Source organism: Acanthaster planci, linkage group LG08 (genome assembly GCF_054643075.1).
Source record: "Acanthaster planci isolate LZ-2023a linkage group LG08, COTS_SCS, whole genome shotgun sequence".
NCBI lineage: Eukaryota > Metazoa > Echinodermata > Asteroidea > Valvatida > Acanthasteridae > Acanthaster > Acanthaster planci.
The window spans coordinates 420,981-443,365 of record NC_141784.1 but is presented as its reverse complement, the minus strand read 5'-3'; the positions used below and the strand labels follow the sequence as shown (position 1 = coordinate 443,365).

The 22,385-nt window shown below is 40.9% G+C and overlaps 1 protein-coding gene across 6 annotated transcripts; it reads left to right on the top strand.

Moving 5' to 3' along the window:
* The first annotated feature begins 1,107 nt into the window (after nt 1-1,107).
* adarb1 (adenosine deaminase RNA specific B1) lies at nt 1,108-22,385 on the top strand. 6 transcript variants are annotated; one of them, XM_087139753.1, is made up of 4 exons: nt 1,108-1,291; nt 7,460-7,639; nt 8,424-9,942; nt 15,832-22,385. In XM_087139753.1, exons 2-4 carry the CDS (start codon nt 7,579-7,581, stop codon nt 16,358-16,360), a joined length of 2,109 nt encoding a protein of 702 aa, XP_086995879.1. In that variant the 5' UTR covers nt 1,108-1,291; nt 7,460-7,578; the 3' UTR covers nt 16,361-22,385. The 6 variants fall into 6 exon arrangements, with proteins under 6 accessions (XP_086995879.1, XP_022088408.2, XP_022088409.2 ...); XM_022232716.2 differs by lacking the exon at nt 7,460-7,639; XM_022232717.2 differs by lacking the exons at nt 1,108-1,291; nt 7,460-7,639 and adding an exon at nt 4,449-4,778.

Genomic DNA, 22,385 nt, shown 5'->3' with positions numbered 1-22,385 from the left:
TCTTGAAATTTTCCACATCTAAATGATCAAGTACAGAGTTTACTTTTCACTCATTAATGTGAGATAATGCTCCACTGTTTTCAAGCTTAATGCATACATGCCATTTTTTTTTCATGGATTATGAATATGTGACCTGCACATTGAGGGGAGCAAACTAAGTTAGCCTGTCTGTTGGACGGACTCCAATAGTTACTCATGTTATGTGGTAGCACCATATCTGCAAGCCTCTTTTGAGTATTAAGTGTGTTGTGAAGAGAATCGGAGGCTACTCAATATACGTTACAGACTGTATGCTCTGTCGGTCGTCAGGAGACTGCAGAGGTTCCAATGATGAAGCAGTTTATACGATGTCTAGAGGCGGTAAGGTGTAGAAAGGATGCCAACTTAGGATCTATTTGTTGATTTATTTAAATCACCAACAGCAGTTTTTAGAGCCGGCGTTTCACCTCACCATCAAACCATGGAGGAGTTGGGCAACATACTCTCGGCACAACATCTGTGATAGCTGCATCAATAAAATCATTAAAAAGGGAAGCTGCTTCTTCACAGTTGCTTCTAATAAGCACCATGGGATGTATTGTAAGGTCATCTGAAGATCACATGCATCTGCTTTACGGAAATTAAATCTAGTAATAACCAATTAAGGGGAGATATTCAAGCAGAACAAGGAATATAATAGCAGATTAGTGAGGTGTGACAGTCTGAATGAGGGGAGCGTGGGATGGGTGAAGGTTGCCAAGGGTATAGGAGACCCATAGGCAGGGGACTTGTCCAATAGGGTATAGGAGACCCATTGGACTGGGATGTGAGGATCAAGGATGAGAAGCTGCTGTCAATGTTGAAACTGATGTCTTGCGGTAGGCCTACAAAGATGGCTTAGAACTCTGATGCAGTGAAGGTACCAGTGTTCAGTGCTGGTAATGAGTTTAGCTTGGCTCCATTTACCGCCAGCTCAAAAGTGATAGTTTCATGGTGCTACCGCAAACCCTTTTACCAAATGAGATGGCGTTTGTCCAATAGTATCTTATTTTTATTTATTGTTCGTTGTTTATCGGCCACCATAGTCTGGTCTCTGACGCACTGAATATATTACAATGCGCTCTCAACTCTGAGAGCCAGACTAGAAAGCACGTTACGCGTGGACTAGTGGACCTTGTTGTTACTGTAGTGTTAGAGAAGGATTTTTCCATGTTTCTTCTCTTTCTTTTGTGAATAAAGTGAAAATCTACGTTTTAGGCTTTTCGTTATACAGGCAGAGACGTTGACAGATTCATGGCAGAAGCTGAGCAAGGTGAGATATGTTTGGACGAAAAAGAGTAAAAGACTCTCACTCAAGTTGGTCGGTTTGCATGTTTTCCTTCCTCAGTTCCTGCAATCTTGTGCACGGCCGGGGATTCCCGGAATTGGCTAGTCCGAGTAACTTGGAACCCACAAATCGCATTTTTTTTTCATTTGGATATGGTCGGGTGATTGTCTTTTTTTAAATCTCCATGGTCCAAGTACCATCCATAGGCTTTTTCTTCCATTAATTCATTTCACTCAATAGCACACAGGCCTACATGTAGGCAGGGAATCAAAATCTTCCGAATTAATCTCCCAAATGGGCCTTAACTGTCTGATGTACATGTACCTAGCCCAGGTTGGGCGACGTCTACATTGCATTGCGACTACCATCCAGGGTATGAAAGTCCTACTATGCGGAATTTTTCTCAACAATGTGTTGTTCACGGGCGTATTTAGTTATTTCAACACAGCATTTATGGAATTTAGGATACAAGGCACTTGTGAAAAACATTTTGAGCTGTCTTTGTCAGGTAAAAATGTGAGAAAAAACTGTTGAAAACAATTTGGCATAGTATTGGTATTACAAAAATTTTATTCGACTTGACACAACACTTTGCAGACACATTTAATACAAACAGGTGGAACACGCACAAAGAAAAAACAAGCATTGGGAAAAACTGAGATAATGCAGGAAACATTTTCAAAATAACAAATTTTCAAATGTAAGAGGAAAAAAAATCACCCTTAATTGTCTTCTCTTCAGGGCATCAGTCACTCAATGCTGGAAACGAACGTGATTGGTCAATATGGGATGAATGAGCTACAAGTGGTGATTCTGATTGACCAATATTAGCTCATCAATATTCACGATCTCAGTTCAGACATGGTCCATGACAAAAACTGGTGTTCGTAAAGGGATTCCATAAATTTTTACTTTTTTCTGGTAAGCCTTAAAATTTGAAGTCTTTGAATATCTCTAAATCCCAAATCTACAGTGTCACAATGAGTGAGAAGAGGATGGCTTGAATTTGATTGTGTGTGATAAAAATGGAAGTAGATAAACATTTTAGGACACTTTTCTCATAGGGTTTTGCATAAAATGCATTTCTTGTTTGTCATCCAAACCCATGATACACTGCAAACATCAGAAAGGTTTATTGGATCTAATATCATGTGATCCTGGATTTATGTTTACTTTCGCTTTCATGCTTAATATGAAACGGCCTTCAAATTAACACAAATGTGCATTTCACATGATGTGAGTAGAAGGGAATGCTTTATGGGACAGAGTAGCCAGTGCTTCATGTATTTGGGCATAAGCCAATCACAGTTTGACGTACATGTACATGTGCTGTAAGTATTCCTAACAACCTTCAACTTTTGACTGTCAGTAGCCAGAATGATTTTTCACATGCCCTTGAGGATTAGGGACAGTACCGGTACATGTGCATGTACATGCAGGTAATCTGATTTGTTAACAACAGTGAGTATATACATGTACATGTATTTTGCAGACAGTTTGCCAGGACCAGTATTTGGCACCCAGTGTATGATTTTTCTCTGAATGGTGCCTCGTGGCAAAAACAAAAAAGAACATGTAATACATTATACTACAGTGTAATGTACATGTGTTTGTACATTGGACATGTACTTGTAAGCAAGATGTTGACTGTGAAGCTACATGTAAGATGCTAAGGCTCCCTGGATGCAAGCATTTTTGGGCCACATGTTATTCTGACTTTTGCCTCTTGTACAGTGTAAGTTGCTTTGACTGTTACATGTAGGAACATTTGGCTTAGTGGTTAAGGTTTTTGAGTCCTGATTATAAGGTCAGCGGTTCAAAGCCAGCATCTGGTATGCAGTGATCTTGGACAGATCTCTTTACCCCACTTGCCTACATGTATCTCCAACCGCAAGCAGGAAAACAATTTAAAGCTTGAAAACTGTGCCAATGCACTGCGGAAGTTTGCTACTTGTGCAACCAATTGTGGTGTAACGTACATGCACGCAATTGTCTGAATTCAGCACATCCATAAAGTGAACACAAGACGGGGCATTACTGCGCACATACATGTACATTTTGGGGGGGTCACAGTTTGGGTTCGTTTGGCTACAATCCGAAGATCAAAGCATGGCGGATGGATGAGACCGTTACAATACTGGTATCTAACGGTTGTACCTTGCAGTGCTTGTTCTAAACTTTGCATCAAATTTTACTTCACTGTCTTTCCATCGGTTCATCACTTTTTCACAGTGCATCTCATTCAAGTATTTTCTAGCTATAACCTTGCTGTGTTGATTCTCCATGACTTTGACATTTACCACCGTTACAAAGCGCAAGTTTCGTTCATGTAGCTTTGTGGTCTAACAGATGTACATGTATGTAGTTAAGTAGCCAATCATGTAACAATTTAGGGACCTACAGTAACATGTACGCCATGCACTACAATGTACATATACACAATGGTTCAAAGCCTAGACCAGCACACTAGAACTACTGACGAATGCTTCCATATGTGTAACATCAGCATGATGAATTACTCTTGTCATAAGAATGTTAATGGCTGATGTGATGGTTTCCACCTCTTGGGATGCACAATCTCGTCAATTTCATTATTGATTAGGCCCCAGAAATAATTGTGTTTGTAGTAATGCCCTGCAATATTATCCCGGTAGGATCTCCTGGTGGAGATTTTTAGCTAGGCAAAAAATATGTCTTCTGCAACAGTGATCCTGTGATGGTTTTTATACTTCAGGGTACTGTACCGGTAAGTGTTGAGTTTATTATTATTAGTATATGTGTAAAAACCTACCAGTAGTTAACAGATTGTAGTTCTACATTTTCCATTTTCATTATTTATACCAGAATGTGTACCACACTCAAACATATTTTGCCGAATGTGGCTGTAGAAAATTTGACGTTGGCCGTTTGACTAAAAAACAAACCCCCCAAAAAGCTTAGTTGACTAGGTTATCCGTACCACAAAACTGTCTTACATGTATGGTACCACTTACAAAAGTCATCCAGATGCTGTGCCGGTACATGTACATGTAGGCTTAGTTTTGATTGCAATATAAAGGTCATCTGAGGTCAGATGTCTTCCACAGTCATGTTGATTTAGCTTCCTGTCCCAACCCACACGCTAAAAACAACCATATGTACAGTATTCCGGTGTGAGTGTGTGTATGTGTGAAGAAGCCTGTATGGTCAAACATTGAGAGCTGCACCATTTGGTTGTCAAGGTCGTTTATATGTTTGCTCTGTTCCCAGGATTATTTGGAAGAGCGTCCCTGTCATAAAAGCTGGATCTGCTGGAAGTACTTCAGAGCAGCTCTCAACATCCCTTTTTTTATAACTTAAGTGTGTTTGCAGGATCCAAAGTCAACCAGCGTGCCCTGCAGTATTGGTTGATAACCATTTTGTATCTGTAACGGCGTTGGATGATTTTTGCGAGAGAGAGAGAGGAGAGGGGTTTAGTCTTTAACGTGAACATGTAAGTTTATTTCGAGGAGTAAGTTTGGTGAGATGATTGATAGGTACGTACATACCGGTACATGTTGCTTCTGGTTTAACCTTCTGTACAGATTATTATACTGTGCTGTAAGTATAGACTCCCACCCCAGCAACCAAGAGGCTTCTCGTTGTTTGTCTCTAGACCAAGGCAGAACAAGGAGCCTGGTACATGTGCTGTAGTTCTAGGGATGCATATACATGTACATGACCATGTACCATACATGCACATGTACATGTAGGTAGTATTCGTTATACATGTACAGGTACATGTACACTCAACATGTGCACATGTACTGTTTGAACTAATGGGCATCTGACCAGACAATTTGTTCATGTACATGTACAAACATGTACGGCATGTCAAAGTACAAATTTACATGTACATGTATAACACATAAAGATGTACTATACGCAACCACATGTACATGTACTTGTACATTACATGTACAGTACATAGCCATCTGATTTGTATACATGTATACTGCACTTCAATTAAGTTTTATTACTCTATAAAGGTCAGCCTACCAGTACATGTGCACCTTTACAGTACACATTGATCAAACAGCCCCTGTCAAATTACAGTACTTGGAGAAAACAGCTTGCAAGCGCATCTACATGTACATGTACATGTACGTAATTGGTAATTCTCCAGGCAACACCGATCATATATTACATGTACATGTACGTAATTGGTAATTCTTCAGGCAACACCGATCATGTATTACATGTACGTACATGTACATATACGTAATTGGTAATTCTCCAGGCAACACGGATCATGTATTACATGTACATACATGTACATGTACGTAATTGGTAATTCTCCAGGCGACACCGATCATGTATTACATGTACATAGATGTACATTGGTAATTCTTCAGACAACACGATCATGTATTACATGTACATAGATGTACATTGGTAATTAATTCTTCAGACAACACGATCATGTATTACATGTACATAGATGTACATTGGTAATTCTTCAGACAACATGATCATGTATTACATGTACATACATGTACATTGGTAATTCTTCAGACAACACGATCATGTATTACATGTACATAGATGTACATGTGCACTGTCGTAATGTAAGGATGAGAGGAATTTCTTCTCATAAAATGTAGTGTTCTGTTGGTCTTGAGTTAAATGATGACATACATGTACATGTAGCAAATCTTTTGACAGTATCAATATCCTAAAACAAAATCAAGTAATTAAAATTAATTACCTTGAGGCAAGTCAGTCATATTGGAAGTACACTGTTAATCAGCAGATCTAGAAAGTGAAATTTCAGCTTGTATCAGTATGTTAGAAAAGGAACGGTAGTAGGAAGTCAGAAGTGAGACACGTTCTGGTATGGACAAAAACTGGAAGTGTGAAGCCTTGGAAGTTTGAAATTTAATTCCATGCAGTACACTTGACTTGTACACGTACAGTACAGTACATGAACTTACAAGGTTGGTTGCATTAATTTATCATGTTGTATTCAATAATAGTGGTGCAACACTCTTTAGGAACAACAGAAAGGTAAGCAGGTTAGGTAAGAAGGAAAAAAAAGAAATTGGGTTTTGGAAGTGGTCCTTGACCGCAAACAAGGGTATTACCCGGATGAGCAACTTTGTAAAGGCTTCCAACCAAGCTTCATAAATTGCATTCTTACGGTTTTGTGTTCCTGAAAATCAGCGTGAACAGAGTCAAACAAAGACCCGCTGGGAAACTTTAAAATGAGACCAAACCAAACGGGTTCTCAGTGGAAATTAACTTTGAAAACAAAAAATGGAATTGGGAAACGGGACTGATGTTCGTTGAACTTGAGAATCTACAGGTATCCCACTTGTAGTGCATGTTGGATGCACATGTGCATGTACGGTACATGTACTTATGCTGTTTTGGTCTAAAATAAGAAGTCAAATGGTAAGTTTTATACATGTACATGTACATACTGCATGCTGAGCTGTCATGTGCTTGTAGTCCTTACTATAAAGTGGTTTAAACTTTCTGTCGCTAACATGAAGTCAATATAATGGAAGAAGCAGATAGCAGTGTTGGAAAGTGATTTGGATGTGAAAAGTGCTGCAGCTACCGTACAATGTAATTGACAAGAAAAAATGGACTGTAATTGTTGCCTACGGTAAATACATTTATGATTTACCAGTACATGTACCGGTAGTTGTTGGAACAGATCACAGAAACTTGCAATCCGAACTACAAATGTACCAAATGTTCACTAGTTGACTAGAGTTGTTGCTACTGGCCTGCGCTTCAGTTCAGTGCCTGAAATAGAAACAAACTATCACCTTGCAGAGAATGTACATGTTTTGCTGCTTTGCATGTTTTGATGTGATTCATCCATTTCCTGGTTTAATGTTCCAGTTTTTACATGTACTTGGTCTGTTGTTTGATTCCATGCATGGATGCTGATGTGTTTACTGTAATGTATAAATAGTCTTATCCCAAACGAATAGGAGCACGATTCATTCATTCATGCACCTGCCAATTTGAATGAGTTACAGCCTGTGGTCTGTGGTGGAGAATCTAAAAATAGACTACCCTGCACAGTGAGCTTTCACTAGCACACATGTACATGTATATACGGGCCTAAAAGTGTTGGGCATTGAATGGGCTGATAACTGGCGCAGTTTGTTCTGATTGCAGACGATAACTGTGCGCAGCCATGACAACAGGCTAGGTGGGTTGAAGTATCTGCAGCATGTGAAACGAGCAAGTGGGAGGCTTTGAGAATGCACACATGCACTCCAAACCTGATGGTGTGAATGTGCACTGCAGGGACCACTTCATCTCCCTGTTTGAATCGTTCTCCCTGGCACGCCATAAGTACGCCTCTGCTTGTACACTCGGATGGACATCTGTTGTTAATTGCACAGGGAAATGCAGTGTTTCTACCATAATATTCCACTTGAAAAGTGAGGCCAGCTGCATCATTATTAGGCCCCAGTCATCGTAGCTGACATTATCACAGAGTTCACGGCTGGCATCATGTTCCTCTCCATTGCGTTACTTATGGACGATTCAACTGGCATCAGTTTATATACAGGAACCTCTTGATGCTCTGAATGTTCTGTGAGCTGACATAGAGAGATTCTAGTTTAAAAATTGGGGGAGCTACGTCATGTACATGTACATACATGTTACGTGAAGTTTTAGAAGCACACTTTGGACTTGTGTGTTGGGCATAAATGTGAAGACTTGGAAATATATGTATGACCAACATTAGTGGAAATGTCTTCTAGTTGAACATATGTTGAAGATGTACGAATGTGTTTGTGGTGTTTGGATTGAGTAGAAAGTGTCCTTCCTTTTTCTAAGAAAAGAATCATGTTAGAAAAAAGAGGTTTTTAATGGATCACTCAAAATTCTTCAAAATACCGGTAAGTTTATTCTCAAAGTGCAAGAATTACCTCACAGCACCTTCTGGAAATATTGGAAAGAGTTGCATTCACCTTACAGTGCGTGGATTACATTTAGATTGTACTGGTACATGTACTTTGTAGGAAACAGCTAACAAGCTAAAAATCTGAATTTGGAATGAATTTTAACCTACAGGTGTTAACATACACAAGACTTATTGTTTTCACTGGTTTGTTGTCTTCCACTGTAGTAACAGTCAAGGTTGAGTCGGACCCTGACATGAAGGAGAACATCAACACCATGCAGGTAGCAGAAGACAACCCCGGGATGGAGGAAAAGGCTAACCAGAATGGGGAGGAGCTGAAGGGGATTAAAAGGGGTCTCCCAGACACCGACGAAGAGATGATGGATGTCAGCACCTTACTGCAGAAGGGAAAAAGCAAGAGGAAGAAATCGAAACGGGCTCGGGGGCCGCCCATGCCTAAGAATGCCCTCATGCAGCTGAACGAGATCAAGCCAGGCCTGGTCTTCAAACTGGTCACGCAGGAGGGGCCAGTGCATGCCCCCAGCTTCACCGTTGAAGTGGAGGTTAATGGACAGACATACCAAGGCGTGGGCCGGTCCAAGAAACTGGCCAAGATGACCGCTGCAGAGGTGGTCCTTCAGTCCTTTGTGCAACACCGGAACCCATCCGAGGTGCTGAGGGTGGTAGGTCAGCCAGTGTTCAATTCCGATTTCACCTCGGACAGCTTTGAGACCCCCAAAACATTCAGCATGTTCCAGAATGATAAGCCTAACACCCCACCCCCTGCCCCGCCCCCTGGGATGGAATATCCACCGTCCCCCAATGGGAGCCGGATTTTGGCCCCTCCCTCTGGCCAGCTCCAGGCAGACACCACAAAGAATCCCATCATGATGCTGAATGAACTCAAGCAGGGTGTAAAGTTTGAGATGATCTCTGAGTCGGGCCAAAGCCATGCCAAGAACTTCATCATGGCCGTCTCTGTGGATGGGCAGAAATTCCAGGGCTCAGCACGCAGCAAGAAACTGGCAAAGGCTCGGGCAGCCCAGGCTGCCTTGGCAGCACTGTTCAACATTGCGCCAGCCATAGCACCTGGCCTGCAGCCCATACCCAGCGATGGCCTCCAGCTTCACGTCCCCCAGGTGCTGGCCGACCTAGTGCACTCGCTGGTGGAGGGTAAGTTTACGGACCTGACCAGTGGACAGTCCAGCCACATGGCCCGGAGGAAAGTGGCAGCTGGTTTCGTCATGACCAAGGGGGAAGGCATTGAGGATGCCCAGGTCATAAGCATCAGCTCAGGCACCAAGTGCATCAATGGCGAATATATGTCAGATCAGGGCCTGGCTGTCAATGACTCCCACGCCGAGATCGTCTCCCGTCGCTGCCTGCTGAGGTTCCTCTACTCCCAGCTGGAGCTCGTCAGCCAGAACGAGGGGGAGAAGTCCATCTTTGTGCCCAGCTCCTCCGGTAGGGGCTACACGCTCCAGGCCGGGATCCAGTTCCACCTATACATCAGCACCTCACCCTGCGGAGATGCTCGCATCTTCTCACCCCATGAGGCGACAGGGGAGGACAACCCTGCCACTGACAAGCACCCAAACCGCAAGGCTCGGGGGCAGCTACGCACCAAGATTGAGTCAGGGGAGGGCACTATTCCAGTCAGGTCTGGCCCGGTCATCCAGACGTGGGACGGTGTGCTACAAGGAGAACGGCTCTTAACCATGTCATGTAGTGACAAACTGGCTCGGTAAGCTCAAACTTTTCTTTTCTCTTGAATGTCCATTTGAAATCCATACAAGCCATAATACATTGAACTTTCCTGTTCCTCAACCCTCATGCTTTAATCTTCTCCTTCCTGTATGGAAAGGAAGGCTTGATCAAAACAATGAAAAACGTCCGACAGCCCCTTGATAGCAAAGGTTAGAAGCTGCCTTCCCTCTTACAATAAACGTTTTGGGACTGATACCCTTTGGCATGTTTGGTGATGTCTGAGACCCTATTTCTACTGAACCCGTTATTTTTGAAGAAGGCATAAAAGATTTGTCAATCAGTTTTTAAGATTTAAGTACCAGGTAGATGTTGTACGAGCAAAACTACATGCCCAGTATTGTTTTTGCACGTCCCCAGGATAGGTAGATACATGTAGATGTAGATGGCTAGATGAGAAATTCCTTTCATAACGAGCCTGCCATGCCAATCCAGTTGCCTGTATTAGCCCATCCATCAATACAGACTCACTAAGATTTAATATTTGGATGCCGGGCACCTGAAGAGGGCATTGCTGATGGAAATTGGTTAGTGTCTTATCGCTGGTGCAGGGCTGTGCCGAATAGCCGAATACTTGATCGATTATCGAATATTTGAATATTATTTTTAGAATTTGAATATTTGAATGCAAAATTCATGAAAAGGGGGAATTTTCTTCTGTTATAAATGACAAAATTGCACTGTGGAGGCTTGTGTCATGCAGATTCAAATGTTAGGGGACAGCAATCTTACAATTCAAAAAGCAAATTATTCACCCCTAACAGTCCCAAATCCTCCAATTTAAATATGATTGTACATATTCATACACATGTACTGTACTCTATGGGGGGTTAGGGTTAAAAAAATTTTAAAAGGAATAAAAATTTTCAACAGGGTGAGAAGTATTGTTCGTCGCTTAAATCTAGCTAAATCTTGGCTGGAGTGACATGTACTCCTAGACGTGAGAAGATATTATATGGGTTAGACATGTACATGTACCAGTGTACATGTACATGTACAGTTGTGTATTATTACAACTGATTTTGTGCATGGTTTAATCGTCAACAATCTGAAGGTCGAATTTCGAATTGTGAATTATTCGAATTGACTCAGCCCTACGCTGGTGCCGTATACCGGTACCTGGCCAATATTTGTCCACATTTGTTATAGTGAAAGACATGGCTGGGATTTTCAAGGTCACAGATGTACCGGTACATTTTCAATATGAAATAATCCTAAATTCTAAGTGGAAGTTTTTTTTTAATTTTTGAAAAAATCATTTGACTATTTAGAATAGTTTGTATCACCACAAGCTTGTGGTCGTCGATCCTCAGAACTGTTTGATTTCACAAATTTGCCTTGTATTCAGGACATACACTGTACATGTACATGCACTCACCGGTACAAGTCCAAACATGAAGGTTTACATACCGTACATGTACATGTACACATATATAAACATTCAAATTGAAACATCACGTCAACATACAGATTTTCGCCATTAAATTGCACACTTGTTACTGGTCATGTGTACATGTACCATGTACATTAGCTGGCACAGTTCATCCGCCACAATGGGGGGGCATAATGTGATTATGCGATGATTTTCCACTAGCTACTGGTATATCGGACTGGGGGATTTCCTCCAAACTTAGCATCCCTGCTTTAAGCCAAATACAAAGATGCAAGGTACAGTACAGGCACCAGATGTACAGGGTACATGTATGTGTACATGCAGTCTTAAGTCCTAGCTTACTGGCCAGTGTACATGTTGGCATGTGTACACATTAATCTTATAAATCTTGAATTTGGGGGAGGGGGTTTACATGTTGGAATATCCCTTGGTCGTCCAGAATTTTCCATAGTGGCAGAATATGTTTGTGCATCAGATTTTTAAGAGGTGCCAAGTCATACTTGTACATGTATGTGATTTTGTTTTGTCTCGTCATGCGTCTTTCTCTACTCTTACGATTTAATGTTGAGGGAAGTTAGGGTTACATGTACATGTTCCAACAATTTGATGGCCTCATTGAAGTCAACAGACTCTCCACTCCAGACGGTTTTTGTTATTTTGCACATTACGTGTACATGTACATGTTCATACCTGTGTTACAGACTTAATATGATCACGGTGTTCTCCAAGTTCAAAACTTTAAACATGCTGGGAATTGTTCAAAAAAGAAATTACAATGCAGACTAGCGGGATGCAAAAGCATTTGGTGTATTGGCCCAATAAGGAAGCTACCATTGTTTAGACTTAAAATCAGGTACTTTTCTTGGGGTGTACCAGTAAGAGGTAAAAAAATATTCTCCAGTGAAAATTTGAAGCAATTTAATTTTTAAACCTATGCAGACAGCTACATGTACATTATTTACAGACAACTACATGTACATTATTTCAAATAATTTCATCATTAATGTTAAATAAATGAAAATATTTTGAAATGTCTAGTGGACATGTACCGGGTATCGGTAGCACCCAAAGTTGTGAACTTAGGGGCCAGATTTTAGATCTTGACCACCACCGGTACCGCTGGTTGGGGATGAGTCAAGACTTGTTGAGCCTCCAGACTATATTCCCATCCAAGTACATGTACATGTAGGTTGGAGAACACTGGATCATGAATCTAATTGCCTTGTAGTCAATCAGGTTTTATTGGCATTGTTTGTTTCATAACAGAGTTGCAAAGAAATCCTTAAAAAAATATAGTTTTGGGATTCAGTGCGGAAACGTGATCACTAGTTTAACATTCATCCCACTTCCATGATTATACCAGTCCATGTACGTGTACGTACGGTACACATGGTACAGGTGCATATGTACATGGGATATGCACATGAAGAATATGTGGGCATGCATGAAGGCTCAACATGCTTGCCAATAATTTCTAAACATTTGCGGGTCACCTGGGACCAAGCATTTTTTCCCCAAATATGTTAATAGAGATGTTTTCGTGATTGACTGTCTCAGGGGGCCTGTCTTGTCTGGCATTTTTCCAAAAGCCGAACTTGTACATGTATATTGCCGCCCAAACCAGAAAATCATGTGAAACATCTGACTGTTCGAAATGTACACGTACATTTGATATACAAGTATGTGTAATATATTGCAAGAGCATTCACAAATGTGCGCCATGTGCATGCAGGTACACCAGCCATGTGACTCAAACAAAAAGGAGAAAAAATTCCCAGCATGTTGTGGGGAAGCTGGTAATCTTGCACAAACATTTATAGTGTTGATCCCTACTGAGATTTACGGGCTGCTGTGCAGTTGCGCATATTTCTCAGTCTTTGAAGTTTAATGTCCCAGTTTTTGGATTACTGTACTCAAGAATTTCCTCATAATTCCATTTTGTTATCCTGACATTTCTTATTTTTAATTTTCTGTCTACCGGTATTTCATGCACGGGCTCGGTTTCCATGTAGAATTACGGGTGCCGGGATGTACTTTTTCCAAGTGGTACATGTACTTACTGGTACAGTTGTATACCTGATGGTGGAGATGTTTTACAGTTAAGTAATAACATAAGGCCTCTTCCTTTTTGTCCCCGAAGTTCTGTAATATTTTTCTTCCAAATCGGACCAGTATCCACAGAAATCAGTATTGGTACACATGTAGCCTTTTAACCCTCACTACCCCAAATAACCTGCCATACTCCAACAGGAGGTTTTGGCAGGTTTGGTACCTTACCTGATGAACTTGTTGAAATTCGTGAGACTTGGGATGAAAAGCCCAGGGAGATGGTATTGGAATCCATGTGAGTTGGAACACACAGGAGTCATTGTGTGCAGTGTCTGACTTGCTGTACCAATTGTTAGACTACACTTGATTTTGTCAGGTTTGGTACTGTTCAGTGCAAGTCATCCTTTACTGCATAGACCCATCCATACCATATCACTCAAACTCCAACAGGCTCATTCTGTTGGAGTTTATCAGGTTTGATACACTAACCTGCATGTACAAGTACATAGACAAGTACATGAACCTGTTGGATTTTGTGAGGTTCAGTATGCTTTCTAGTGCAGGAGCCTAGGGGGTTAGGTTGAACAAACTTAAAGAACGTGTGATTTGTTCCATATTCATTGGCTGACATACCATGTTAAATTCTCACATAAACCAGACAAATACAAATGTATAAAATTTAGACATTGAGCTTTGAACTTTAAAATTGTGCATGTATGGCTAATGTAATATACATGCATGTACGCAACTACATGTACATGTACGGTACAGTTTCCAATCTGCACAGTGCTACACATACACATGTACATACATGTACATGTACATGTATGTACCAGTACGTATATTGTACATGAGCTACAGTGTAGGGCTGAGCATCCTCTGTTGATCGTAAGGTACATGTACATGAAAGAAGATCATGTGGCCAGGCCGTCCCACATCATCTTTGAACTTACTCAAGGAATGGTGAGAGTGCCCTGTCCTTCCAGTCTGTGCACGAGACTTTATCTTCCAGGGCCTCAGCAGAACTTGCAAAATTACCTGTCAGTTTTAAAAGAAGCAAAGGACATCTGAAATTTGATGGCACTTCATCTTTACGACTAGGCGTTGCTACTTATATGTACTTGCAGGGTTCTTTATGATCCAGTAAAATGTTTTAATTGATGTCAGTGACATTGTGGTAAATGATCATCATGGAGTGACAGGTGTTTTCAAAGAAGGGTCTCTTTGTAGTTACAGGCACTGTCTTTTTTGCCCTTTCATTGGATGTCCTTTTCCAAACTTCTACTGGAAATATCAACGGCTTAACTAGACTGCATCTTGACTGTCAGATTTTTTTTTTCCCATGAGCTCATGCTGAGAATTCCTGGCCCAAATATTGACGTGGCGCCTAATGGGGCTTACCATCACCACACGTGGGCTTAATCACAACGTATTATCCATGAACATGGTCAGGTAGATCTACCGGCATGCACCCACCCCTCTGATGAACTTCTAGTTGATGGCTCTTTACCAAGTGACAGATTAATGTCTAGATACCAGCCAGAGCAAAGCAGGTGTGAGGTGAATTGGTATTTAGGGATTTCTAGATTGATCTTGGCCAGACAGCACAAAGATCTCAGCTCTCTATGATATTTTTATTGTGATGCTCCCTACTCCATTGGAAAAACAAGACAGATACGGTGCGATTTTGGAAAACAGTTTCAAGTACAGAAGGTGCAAACATGGGGTTCGTTGTACAAGGTTACATTTAGGCAGCTTTAATCTACCGGTACATACATGTAGTTTGGGAGGGGGTTTTGTGTCTCTGAGAGAAGAACATTTGGCTTTGCTGTAAAGCGTGATCATGTACAGGTGCATGTACATGTACATGTACACTACATGTACATGTACCTATGACCTGCTGTGCGAGTATTTTTTTCCTGAAAAAAATGAGGTTTTACTATGTAACATACCAACTTATAAGATTGCTTGCTAATGGCAAACATAGAGACTTGGGCCCTCTTTCATAGCACTGCATTACAGCTGAGTTGGCGATAACAGAGCTTCCGTCTGTTTCACAGAAACTGTTAAGCAGTAGGCACTACAAAAGCATGTCCCAGAGGAAAGGTTGCTCATCTCCATGACAACAATGCCAACCTTCATACATGTACCGTACATGCCACTATGAGCACACCCACACCATGAAATAGTGCTTTAGCAGCATTTTCAGTCACATAATAAGCACGACTTTCATGCATACTGTTAAGCAGCACTGTTAAATTTAACCCACCTGATTTTTTCTGTACATCTATGTTAAAGATGCAAATTTACATGTACCCTGCTCGTTGAGTCAACTTTTGTTTCCTGAATTTCCTGGGATTTACCAATCCCAGTTAATCTGTATTTACGTTAATTGGATTTTTTTTATTTTTCATTCTCTCTGTCCAGGTGGAATGTTTTAGGCATTCAAGGGTCACTACTCAGTCACTTTGTGGAGCCCATCTACCTGAACAGTGTCATCCTGGGCTCCCTTTATCATTCCGACCACCTGTCGCGGGCCCTCTACTCCCGTCTGGGCTGCCTGGAGGAGCTGCCGGCCACCTACCGCCTCAACCGACCGCTGCTGAGCGGCGTCAGCAACACGCAGAGCCGCATGCCAGGCAAGGCCCCCAACTTCAGCGTCAACTGGGCCCTGGGCGACCCAGAGCTGGAGGTCATCAACGCCACCACGGGCAAGCAGGAGGGCGGCCAGCCCTCTCGCCTCTGCAAGAGCGCCCTGTTTGCCAAGTTCAAGGAACTGCACGGGAAGCTTGCCGGTGGTGCAGTGACGCTGGCCTCCCTTCCCAAGACCTACGCTGAGGCCAAGACACAGGCAGTGGACTACAATCGGGCCAAGGTGGTCATGGTGAAGGCTTTTGAGAAGGCCGGGCTTGGCTCCTGGATCAAGAAGCCCATGGAACAAGACCTGTTTGAGTAAACCTCCCCTGGCCCCACCCTCGACATCCTTCCTTCCCCCTACCCCTTAAGCTTGAATTTCTGTAAATTTCTGTAAGATACCTTACTTCACTCTCTCTCTCTCTCATTCCTGCAGTCAATCTCGCAAGTGTGCTAATCACACAACTTTACTTGCACTGAAAGCACATGCCTTTCTAAAACAGGTTACTGCTTAACAAGCTAAAGAAGTCGCGGTTTAAATTGCCTGCAACCGATTGTCAGCTGAAATTACCTGTTGTTGAGCTTCTGTGTTTGTTACAACCCATGTTATGCCCCTAAAAGTGGCTCAGAGAAATGCTGTCTCTGATGAGCAAATTTATTTCTTCATTGCAATACCCACTTTACTTTTATATAAAACAGCATCAAAATAATTTCCATGGTTCTCGAGTTCTGAAGTTTCATGTACATGTATGTTTCAGTGTGGGTGGGCTGTTTTTCCCTTGCATGTTCTGTGTTTACAGACACTGATACAGGCTTCATATATGCTGGTCCTTCACTACTGATGATATGGGAAACCCATCAAAGAACCGTTTATTAGCACCTGCGGTTATCCGAGCCAACAAAGGGGTTAATCAAATCAGTTGGTACATGTAGGGTCAGGTGTAAAATTTCTCCTCCTATATTATGACATTTTGCCTGAAGTTATCAGTTGCTTAAAGAGACCATGGAAAGTACGCAACCCTAGTAAAACTGCTTGCTTGGCATTTAATCATGGAGCAAACAACTCACAAAATGACAATTGACATCTTGTTTTGTGTGGCGAGCTGATGAATCCAAAGAGAGGGGGGTGTTTCGTGTATTTGAGGATTAAACTACATGTATTTGTTTCTTCGGATTCAATCTGCACCGCTTATACCATCCCACACTGCGACCATATTAAGGCATGGGCTTGACTATGGAGCTCCATGGCTTGACTTGATAGAATGGGAATCGAATGTCAACGAATTCCCCGTTGGAACATTTGATCATTTGGCAAGAACGACAACTGGTCTCTCTTCAGCATGGCCTGCACCATGTAATGAATACCATCCTTTCAGCCGATATGAGGGGATGGCACGGGGCCAGCTATTTCAAATAGGTCATATCTTCTCAATCTCCGTTAGCCCAGACTGTCATTTGGTCCGTCTGTTCGAACAAAACACTGTGACTTGTTTACTGTCTTTTTTGTAAATGGCTTGTTGTCACAACAGGTGTAGTACTGGACCCAAACTGTTGGTTTGGAGGACCTATGATTAGTTTTCATGTGGTAATGACTCTTGGGACGAGATTTTTCTGGCTTGGAGAAATTTCTGGAATGTCGGGGACAACTTTTGCTGTCCTTTTCTAATGGAATAGGCCTCTGTACTGATGACGAGGGGCTTTAGTGTACGTACGCACATTTCTCTTGTACTTGACAGAACTTGGGCCTCCTCTGATTCCGTAGAAAAGCACATGTAAACAAAGCATGGCATCATCAGTACAGATGCCTTTTGAGAAGAGAGACAAAATCTTGAAAGAGAGGGACGGGAAGAGGCCAGATAGAGCACATGGGGTAGTAGCCACACAGCTCCCTCCTCCCCTCCCCCCAAATTCCTAGCAACAGTTGTGGTTGTAACCCGTGGCAGGTACCATATTTGATGACAGGCACTGGCATCTTTGAAAGTTTTTCAGCTACTGAGGAGAGAGTAGCTGTTTGGGAGAATGTGTACATACTGGTAAATTACTGAAATGAATTCACAGCATTTCACATGTTGGGGACCAAAGGGAAAATTTGTAGACGTTAAGCTTTGAGTACGATGGAACCAAAGAGATTATTGCAACTAGCGACACACAAAAAAAGCATTACAGTTTTTGTTTGTGTAGTTTTTGGTGTTTTTACCCGGAGGTTTTTTTTTGTCATTTGTTGGTGGCTTAAGGCAAAAGTCCCTTATTTTATTCTGCTGAATGGACAAAGTAAAAGAGCTTGTTGTCAGCATTACCCTAGATTAGATTCTACAGAGATGTCACAAGCATTGATTTCTGTGCTGCCTTTCTGCCATGTGTTCTCACAAAGATACAGAGGTCTTTCTTATGTTCCTGCTGCTTTTTGTACACGTACATACATGCACACACACGTCTTACTGCAGATGCATGTGTTTATGATCATCATATGTTTATACAGAAACAGACAATGTTAGTTTCTTTTGGAGTACGTGATTAGTACATGTAAATAATGCACACGAATGTCACCTCACATACACTGTAGATGAATTCATTTTCTACATGAGTTCGTGTAGTAGCACAAACTATTTAGACTTTCAGCTTTTGGAACAGTCTTCTCATTTTGGAAACTATTGAGAAAAGTTGGCATGTGTTGTGCCAAAATATAGCTATAGAGAAAACACAAGTGATATGTAAATGAACCAATACAGGCAGTGTACATGCTCCTGTGCATGTTGAATGTTTCACCTTTGATTACCACAAACCATGGAGGATGCATAACAAGATACATGTTGATGCCCATTGGTGCTCTCGCTTGGTTTCTGAACTCCTCTAAGTTTGGCCTTGAAGAGTTCTGCTGGGGGAGAAAATGTCCTTCATGTTCCAATAGCAAACTCCATCTACCCGAGAGTTGGAACCGTGCCACTGCTCTATGAATGCCCTGTGGCTGGTCCCCTGCTGTACATTGCTGTATTGTGACACACCGCCACCACTGATCAGTAATCAGTGACCTTAAGCAACCTCATATTTGTCCAGTCTTTGTTGATGGAATTCCGCGGCTGTGCTTCGTGTTATCAGATTTCAACTGTCCTTTTTTTTCTTTAGTTAAATTCAACCTGGAATCCTGAGGTACACGTACATGTTAGACTTGCTAATCAAAAGAAGGTTGCAGTGCCCTTAGTTAATGGGCATTTTTGTAAATACATGTACATGTTTGTTTACTAAAGTTTGTTTTTTTTTTCACTTTTTGTTCTAAGGTGAGTTACTGACAAGTACATGCACTGGCAATACATTAGGCACTCAGAACCACAGCATTCACCACTTACGTTTTCTCTCAAGGACAGAAAGTGTTCAGTGTAATTTGAACACTAAGCAAAGTAGCAATCTTTACCGATGTTTGTTTTTATTTTCTTGTTGTTTTTTTAGTCTTCATTATTATCAGGGCCGTAGCAATACTGAAGCATGAAGAGCACATTTTAAACGTTAAAAGAATATTTTATGTCTAGTCTTGGATAAAATACTGTCCAGTCGTAATCTGTCCTTAGTGTTCTTTTTTAGTGTGCGGACCTTTGGCAATAATGGTACATGTACCGTGTTTACATGTTTGCCTTTGTGGTTTTTAAATTGTCTGATGCATGTAGAATTGATGAATGCTGTAGGGCACCTGCAGTAATGTGTCCTTTTGTCATTATGTGCAAAAAAAGGCAATTGTCTCCTGGATTCTGTTTTTTGTGCACAGAATTTATTTACATTTTATGGTAAATCAGATTTGTTGCGGGCCAAGTGGGGAATATAATTTTTTTCTAAAGCTGATGTCTAAGTGTCAGTTTAGGGGGACCAAATGAATTTTACTTCTGTTTTACTGGTGTACTTGTTTATGAACATGAAAAGTTGTGATTGTGAAAAAAGTACCACATTTTGACACAAAAAATGAATTGTTTTTCCCAAATTGTCGGTTTTCGGTATTGGTCAAGTTTGAAATTCATGCATGGGTTGAATGCTTTTAGTTTTTTAGAGTTCATCACACATGTCAAAGCTACTGCTGGACTTAATCTCCATAAGGAGCTGTCTGTGCAAAGCATTGGCTCAACATGTTCTTGTACACCGTGTATCAGTTATTTTGATGTTGGCCATAATTATGTTTGTGTCTAGTGTTCACCCTCTGTGTGTGTAAGTGCCAATGCAAAGACACGTATACATTGTACATATTCTTTATTTGTATAACTCAGAACTGCAGATAAATTTTGCAATGTCACCTGTTACTCTTTTAAGTTTTGACGTTCACACATACTACATAATACTCGGTCAGTTTTTGTAGTGAGACTTCAAGGGCAAATATACTGGTAAGTGTTTGCACTGATTTTGCTGACCAATTCCAGAAATAAAATCAGTCAAAATCTTATTTAATTGTCAGCTCTACTCAGAAAAAAAAGTTTGGAGAAAAGCATGGTCTCCCTGGAAAAAAATCAGTATGATTTAAGATCCCAGGCCTGAATAAAAATTAATACTTGAATATAATAATTCAGACTCAGGCACGAGGCATCAGACTTGATTTGGCAGGGAATCTTGGGGAAGCTTCAATTCGTTTGAAACGAGTGTTATTTAGAGGTAATTTTCTTCTTGATCTCCGGTACTAGTCCAACCTGAAACAAGAATACTTTTCTCAGTAATTCTTTAGCAATTATAAATGTGGATATCCCTGGGGCCTTATTTTCTTTCCCGCTTTAGTTTTTCTTATTTTCCTGTGATTAGATGGTGCATTCTTTTTTACAGTAAAAACGAGAGATATTTTAGTTGGACACTGCTGTGAGGGGGTCCATGATTTTTGTACACCCGAGGGGGCAAAGGGCAGCCGAGGTGAAGCCGAGGGAGCCATTTTCCCCCTCAGGTGTACAAATCTCATGGACCCTTTCACAACCAGGCAACAATTGTATGCTTTCTACATGTGCATGTGGTGCGTGCTGGTAACATGTTTTTTCCTGTAACCTTGACAGCGATAGTTGAGTCATTGAACCATTAACGAATAACAACACTAAACTTTGTATATATCGCAAAGGAAATTTATGCCTCAGAGAAATTCCAGTCTGTGTTTATGGTGCATGTTAATTTTGAGAGCAACTGCAAACTGATCACATGTATATGTTAGAACACCAGATCTTGTGTATTTGCATGTACATTTAATTGTAAAATAATTAGTGTGAAAATAAACAGAGTGCTGCAGATCCTTCATTTTAAATTGACAATGTTAAACAGAAAACTTCCAAGTTTAAAAATTAAAAGACAATCTTGCCGACATGTTAATGAATATTTTTGCATCAGCAAGTGAATCCTCAGCATCACACCAAGCCATGATTGAGTAAGGTGTTTTAGACAACCCTCATAACATTTGCTGTAAAATGGTTTGCGGATCAAATTGAAAATGAGATTCAACAGTTGAACAATATTGGATTTGGATATAACCCTGTACAAAATGCAGCATCTGTACGTACATGTGCGGCAGACTTTCATTGGTGAGAGACTAGCCAGTATAATGTCGCTACCATTCGGCTGCAAAATGTTTCTGATTTGCAGCAGATGAACAAGTGTGACTTGTTCTGTCAATAAATCTCTAACATGACTCTCTGCTGCATTTATTGGAGTCACCAACTTGTGCAGTCAGGCTCACTGAATAAATAGTGTTTCCTTACTGGCACACAGGAAACACAGGTAGATAGTCAAATTGCATTGGACAAGATTATTGCCTTTTGAAACAAATGACGCAAATGATGAAAGTTCCAATCAAAATTCCGACCTGCATTCTAGTAACAAAATACTGATTTCCAACAACTTAACCACTACAACTATCTTATTTTGATAGGAGTTGCTTTTAAAAAACAAAACATTTTGAAAAACTTTTCCTTGGTACTTCATGTAATAAAAACCAATGCAGGTTAAAACAGAATTCTAATATTTTCAGCATTATAGGTTCATCTTGTTATATTTTTCCGTAAAATTGGCCTTAAAACACGTATTGCATGTATCTTTTATAAACATGAAAAAAAGAGGATTTTTGTTCCATGTGATTGTTCAATCATGTTTAGCCTAGGAATTGTACAAGGTTGGTTAATTGCAAAGCCTCAAGTGCATGTTTGTTGATTCTGTGAAGTCGAACAGTCCAGGATGTTCAAGTGTTCATTTCTGTCCTTTTTTTAGTTTAAAGGTTAACCGTCTGTAGTTTCTATACCTCCTGCCGTTTCACAAGCCATTGTCATGAATGTCTATTTGTTACAGAGGATATTGTAGAGCAACAGGACTATTAAGTACATAGAGATATTAAATTTTTAAGCCGA

Bases quoted from the DNA above. Each gene is read 5' to 3' on its own strand.
- adarb1 (XM_087139753.1), top strand. From the start codon at position 7,579: ATGTGCACTGCAGGGACCACTTCATCTCCCTGTTTGAATCGTTCTCCC. The intron at 7,640-8,423 runs GTACGCCTCTGC...CTTCCACTGTAG, and splicing joins TTCTCCCTGGCACGCCATAA to TAACAGTCAAGGTTGAGTCG. The intron at 9,943-15,831 runs GTAAGCTCAAAC...CTCTCTGTCCAG, and splicing joins TGTAGTGACAAACTGGCTCG to GTGGAATGTTTTAGGCATTC.